At 40.7% G+C, this 6807-nt stretch overlaps 1 protein-coding gene across 1 annotated transcript; it reads right to left on the bottom strand.

Annotated features, from left to right (window-relative positions):
* Nucleotides 1–763: 763 nt before the first annotated feature.
* Nucleotides 764–4204, bottom strand: hoxd12a (homeobox D12a). Its single transcript, XM_017039822.2, has 2 exons — nucleotides 2599–4204; nucleotides 764–2083 (listed from the first exon to the last, which is right to left on the bottom strand). The coding sequence occupies exons 1-2, from the start codon at nucleotides 3218–3220 to the stop codon at nucleotides 1845–1847; spliced, it is 861 nt and encodes a 286-aa protein (XP_016895311.1). The 5' UTR covers nucleotides 3221–4204; the 3' UTR covers nucleotides 764–1844.
* Between the last annotated feature and the right edge of the window lie 2603 nt (nucleotides 4205–6807).

Genomic DNA, 6807 nt, shown 5'->3' with positions numbered 1-6807 from the left:
CCGGCGTCTCTCTCACGTCGTTGCTGTGCTTGTTGTGGCTGCCGCTGCTGCTGCTGCTGCTGCTGCTGCTGCGTTTATGCTTGAGGAAGCATCAGGCATCTGCAACGAAGTCAGAAGCTGCACACGAGCAAAGATATGAGGAAAACCTTTAAATATTCACATATACGTGTGTGGATGTCGAGAGTAACCAGCAGTGTGTCAGTGTTTTTGTAAACACTGACTAACGTGCGAGTAACGAGTCAAAGTGTAAATACTCGTTCTGGGTTTTTTTGTTTTTGTTTGTTTAAGACAAGAAAAAAAATCAGTAAAAATAATACTAAATTTATAAGAAGTAAACATTACAATATCATATATTTTTTACTTCTATATATCATCTTATTAATGCTGTAGTGACGTAAAAGGAGCAGCCGCGTGGGTTATTCTACCTTTTACCGCCGCAAACTATCGACGGTTTTCCGACAGAATTCCCTGGAAATGTTATCTAAATAATCAGCATTGATATTTTTTAACCCTAAATTATCTGTGTTTGTCTTTTAAATAGATAAACACAGGAACAACACAAGAAATTAGCGACAAACGCAAGGGACTGTCTGAATTTTGCCGACTCAATTTACAACAGTCTCCGCGCAAACGGAGTCCAGCTTGAATTATATTACAAATATGTAAAAGTTTAATTAAATGAGACCCATAACGCACCACCAAGTAGTCACATGTCATTTAAAATCTTCTTTATTTATAAATGTTTTCAATCTCAGTTTGCGTCTGCTTTACAATATCTCTATAGTTCGTGCGTAAAAAGAACGGCCCAAAGGGCGCGTTCACATATCTGTTCACCAGTAACATGCTTTATTTAATTTTTTTAAATGAAATCCAAATGTTAAATCTTTTTTAATTAACTATTTATCAAGTATAATTATGAGGGAGGGATTTTTTTAAGCCATAATCATTTCAATGCATTTCTGTGTCATCAACCCATATGACCGGATACATTCAGGTTTGGAGTTACACAAAACAGAAGAAAAGGTGACATCAGTCAAAATATACGCTTAATTCAGCACAGGTACAATGTTGATTTACGTAACACAACAGACGTTTCACATCCACAGACTCACGACGGTGGACACACACTTGCAGTAAACACATTCTACCACTATTTCCGCCGCATTTTCACTCCACACACCGACCTTGGATGTGGAAGCGGCCACATACAGATCAAATATTTTTTTTATTTTAATTAATTCTTTAATTCAGACTTACAATAATACGACAGGAGATAAGACATGCAGCTGTAATATATACCTTTAATATATTTCTAAATTTACCTTTAATCCATCCGTAAACATGAACTTGACTGTTTGCTTTCACATAAAAGGCCTCCACGACATGCGCAGGACCATCATACAAAATACAGAAAAACAGACACAACATTGATGCTGTTAAAATCGACCTGATATTTGTGCTGGAAGAGAGAGAAACAAATTCCTGTTTGAGGTTTGTTTTAAACGTTACTGCGCCTCCGGAACACCAGGGCCTCCGTGCGCAATTGTACACTTTCAGTCCAGAAAATGACCAAACTGCGTTGTTCTTTGAAATGTGTGCATTTGAAGGAAACACTATCTTGTATCTACTTCACTGTGGTCTGGTAAAGCATGGACTATGACGTGGCTACTAAACAGCCATTTTACCAGTATGTGAAAATACAAGTCAGCGCCCCCAAACTGACATGGCGCCTGGCTTGTTGTGCTGCTGCTGCTGCTGCTGCTGCTGCTGCTGCTTCATCCATGCTACAACATGACATAATCTGTGCTGTTGCTGTTGCTGGTCACGATCAAGTCCAAAGGTCATCAGTACGCAGAGAAGGCCTGGTCGCGCATCATGAGGCGCTTCTTCTTCATCCTGCGGTTCTGAAACCATATTTTCACCTGCTGGTCGCTGAGGTCCAGTCTGTCTGAGAGCTCCTTTCGTTTCTGTCTGTTGATGAACTCGTTCATCATAAATTCATTCTCAAGTTCAGCCAGCTGAGGCTTGGAGTAAGGCTTCCTCTTCTTTCTGATTCTCACTTGCGACGAGCACCACGGGGCGCCTGCACGGGGGAGGGAGCAGATGGGATTTTTTTAAGGTTTAAAAATCATCACATCAATAACTTTACCGAGAGTTACATCGACCTGAGAGAAATAAATATTAATGCTATGACAGTGCTATTCATAACCCAAGGAAATATGGATGACACGCCCCAGCGTGAATGACAAATCGTGCTGTTATTATTACTATGAACAGTAGCTTTTGACCAGACATTGTAGAAGCAATAAAATACAAGAGAGGAGACGTTAACTGACCAGTGAAGTCCGGGACGGTCACATGATATCACAATGAAAACAATGTGTTCTAATATAATCGCTGTAATATTATCAAGCAATAAAGAAAAGCCCTGGCTTTTCTAATGGGGATAGGAACTAACAGTTGATCTAAACAGCTCCTCACGTCCACACACTTGACCCTAAGCCACATCTTTAATGGCACGTAGGTTTGGATGAAGTAATGTTCAATTGTAGATGCATTTCTAACGGACAAAAACAAACAATAAAGCCTATACTTGACCTTCAGCATAACTGGTTCTGGAGCATGTGTTGCTCGCTGGTGCGAGGGGATTGTGCTCCTGCTTGGTGCTGCTCACACTGAGCGGCCCTGCTGATTCTGGATCTGTCTGGGCCGCAGAACCGTGAGAACGACCGTGCAGGTCCGCGTATCCGACGTCACTCATGTGCTCTCCGGCGTAAACATCATCCTGTCTGCCAGGCGCTTCCGCCTTGGGTTCTGTGTCCTGAAAGCACCGCAAGGATTCCTCCAAATGCGCCCTAACGTGGCCGCCGGAGGGGCCGCTGTTCCCGGACACGGCGTTGGACAGAAACGGCGGACAGTAGCCCCCAAAGGCGCGGCTTTGTGCCGCTGCTGCAGCCGCGGCAGCTGCCGCCGCCGCTGCTGTCGGTGGTGGAGGTGCTGGAGCTGGTGGTGGCGGTGGTGTTGGTCTGGACGTGCACGAACTTGAGGAAGTCCACGGGAGCGTGCATACCTCTCTCCTATTGTAAGGGATCTGATGCAGCCCGGGTATGGGGGCTCCATTGCCCCGCAAGTTGGAGAAATACAGCGACTCAGGTGGCGCAAAATTCAAGAGCGAACCAACGTAGCCAGGATTTAAGGGATTCCGCTCGCACATTTCCATGGAGCTTCCCTCAAACGCTTCTTGCAAAGCCTTTTAGCAACTCCTGAAGAATAAAGGGAAGGTAATTGTTGATTTGTTAATACGCCGTCACGTGATATGCAAAATATGTTGTTGCGCTCCACCCTTTCGCTTCCAACACTGCAAAGCCAAATAGTCCACGAGGAAATATTTTTTGTGTGTGTTTGTTGGGTGGAGGGGTTGAGTGAAATTGTTGTGGTCTATATTTACACAGAAAAACTGTTTGGAATATCTCAGCAGCATTTACCCCGCGTCAGTGTCAAAGTCAGGAGGTCCTCGTCTGAGAGCGATGATTTGATGTCAGTACTGCGAGCATGAACAATAACAGCCTGGTTCTATAGACGTAGACGTATGGGCTATACGAGGATACGGTCCTTAAATGCACCACGGCAGACTCCGGGACACAGTGTACGCCTCATGGAGACATGTTAAAGTCATTATTATTATATCAGTACACAATTAATCCATTTCTTTTTCAACAGAAAAAAAAATCTCATACAAATACAACAAGTAGACTAGTTACCACCCCCAGAGTCATAAAAATCTCCTCTTTCCCACATTAAGTCTCATAAGCTCCACACGTTGGAGCTTCATTGCTTTATTTCAAAGTACACTGTAGCCCTGGAGGTGCTTACTCCTCATGCTGCCCCCCTCCCTGGTAAACAATGCGGCCTCTATCCGTCTTTGCGGCCGGAGGCAGAAGTGGACTGAAGAACAACACATATGATGAAATATTCACGGCGATTCTTTAAGGAGAGAAGAATTTGTTCCGGAGCGAACACTTCGACAGGCTTAACACCGCGAAGAGTTGGTGAATATAAGGGATTTATTTTTTAAGACATTTTTTTGTTTACCTCTGCGTAAACCACCTGTCACGTCCAGACCGGATTCACTGGTATTAAAATCTCTCCTTTTCTTTCATGTTGCTTTTTAGGATTTTGTTTCCTGCGAGACGGACTTTTACAGCTTCAGGCAAAGCCAACAACAACAACGAAGAGTTTACGCAATGCAACCACGATATCAAAAAAATGAAAAATGATGACAAAGAATTTGTGGTCACATTTTGTCATGGCTCTTATTGGCCTCAGTTGGAACTATAAATGGAGACGATTAATTTGAAATAAACAATAATTATAAACAAGTTATTCTGATAAATACTATGTATACACAGAAAAACAGTCGACCAGTCGGTTTTTGTCAACAGTGTGAAAATATTATATTCCAATATTAACAGTATCAAGTATTTAATGTGTCTGATAATTTATACAATTTAAATTATGTGGATTAATTTACTACAATAATGTGTACACGGCAGTATTCACGTTGTACTGCATTGGTATCTTCTCGTAATTTGAATTTCGTGTGTGTGTTGCGCGCACTTGTTTCTAATAACCATATACAAAATAAAATTATTATAATTCTCACTTTAATCAGACTCTTACGGTGTAGGAATTGTTAATACTCTGGATTGCGTTAAGGCCATGGACAATAATGTAAATGTTAGACGTAAACGAATCACTGTTAGATGTAAGAGTTTGTGTCGAGTGTGTGTTTTGATGAAGTATTCATCACCATTGACTTCTGTCTGTCCTAAAATGTGGAAATGTTCCTGTTTATTTGCTCATTTAATATTGTAAATTAAACTTGTATCAAATAAATTAAAACTATAAACGGTTGAAGCTGTCACCTGGGAAGATCGTTTTCATCTTTTCCAGGAACAAATATCTAATTTCCTTAATGGAATTTGAAAATGTCGTGTGTGTGGTGTGTGTGTGTGTGTGTGTGGTGCAGGGAGATGGTGCTACCAAACTAATTCCCAACGTTTTTTTGATAATCTTCTTTTCTACACGTGAATATTTTTGCTCCCTGTATATTTTCATTTCTTTGCTGCTTAACAACTAGTCGACTATTCATTACAAAAGTGATCATTCAGTGAAGTTAGTCGTGAGTCTCGTGTATGAGCTTCTGTTGTTTAGGGTTCAGTGCTGTTTTATAAGGGCCGGGAACTTGGTACTAATGAGGCAGAAACACATCCGTGAGACTTTAGTTGAAGTTATGATGGAGACAGACATTAGCAGCTCATGGTTAAACTACAGGACAACACGGAGACGTATCTTTACAGGTTTCTCCAGTGCATGTGTTGATGTAGATTTATATGAAGCCTGTGGCGACTATTTCAGGATTCGTCGATTACTTGTTTGTTATTAAATGAGTTCCTAGACGAATTAAAAACAAAATAGTTTCAGTTTCGTATTTTTCGTATTCTAACCATTGATTTAAATAACCGAGGGATGTGTCATTCCAACGTTTTGGGAAAGCTATAGTCAATATTTCTCATTATTTTTCTGAATTTTCAAGATCAAATCATGTGACCCAATAAGTAATCATCTGATTATAAAAGTATGTGTTTGTTGCAGCCCCAGTGGGTATTTGGATACAATACTGTTGAGTCAGAACTGTTTATTCTCAGGCACAAACATTGACTCTCAAACATAGCAATTTTAAATCGAATACCCCTCCAAACAATTTTCTTTTTTTGAATAAAACAAAACCCCCTTATACATCCCACCAGTTGAACACGAGCAGGCATTTAGGGTTAAAGTAGATAGAAATGTGTTTAAAACACACTAATATGCCCCATTAAGCAAACACTCTGACTGTTGCGGCTGTTCTCCAATGGGTGGCAGTATGGGCTCATACATGACCTCCTGTTTCTGCCATATTGTCCTGGCTGTTATGCTCACCAATGTTTGTCAGCAGCCTATGTCTTAATTCTTCAATTAAACATCATCGGCGCTTCAGTGATCACCGAAGCAGCTACAAATTTACTGCCCCCGGATTAAAAACAGTGCTAATGTCAGCGGCAGAGGGAGGGCATGGTCACGTGATCATGTGGCGCAACAGCAGTGTTAATGATGAAGGTTAAAGACAAGATCACACTCACTCACACACAAACATGAGACTGGGTTTGATGCAAGTCACTCCCTCCAGGTTCTGGGTCTCTCTCCAAGGAACCAGAGAACAGAGACATCGTTTTAGGAAAGAAGTTGGCCACAAAAAACCCAAATAATCTGAAGAATGCCTACCGTATTATAACTAATAATAGGACACAGTATTACAGATGTAATATATATTATTTTTTATATCCTAATATGAATTATCTGTAGCAGTGGATATAAACACTACGATGCTTTGAGGTGTTCCACATAAAGGTTTACACCACTATAGTTCTACCGGCGTTAGTCGATTTGTTCACATCAGAAATGTATCTTTTGACGGCGAGGTGAGACCGAAACAACTGCAGTATCAGACGCCATGACTAAACCTTAAGTATATTATACTATTATGTTTATTTATATTGTTAACCTTTTAGATGTAAGGTGAATGTGGAGTTGAAAATGTTAAATAACACGTTATCCAGTTTCTATATTCTATCTTTTAGTAAATGATCTTTCAACCGTATATTCGCCTGTTTCACCATTGAATACGAAGAAAAAATAAATAAACCACAGTGCGGTTTATTTGAAGACTAACTTGTTTCTGACTGAACGCTTTCGGTGGATCAGAAA

Source organism: Cynoglossus semilaevis, chromosome 16 (genome assembly GCF_000523025.1).
Source record: "Cynoglossus semilaevis isolate Cse_v1.0 chromosome 16, Cse_v1.0, whole genome shotgun sequence".
Lineage (NCBI taxonomy): Eukaryota > Metazoa > Chordata > Actinopteri > Pleuronectiformes > Cynoglossidae > Cynoglossus > Cynoglossus semilaevis.
This window is presented reverse-complemented; position numbering and strand designations above follow the sequence as displayed.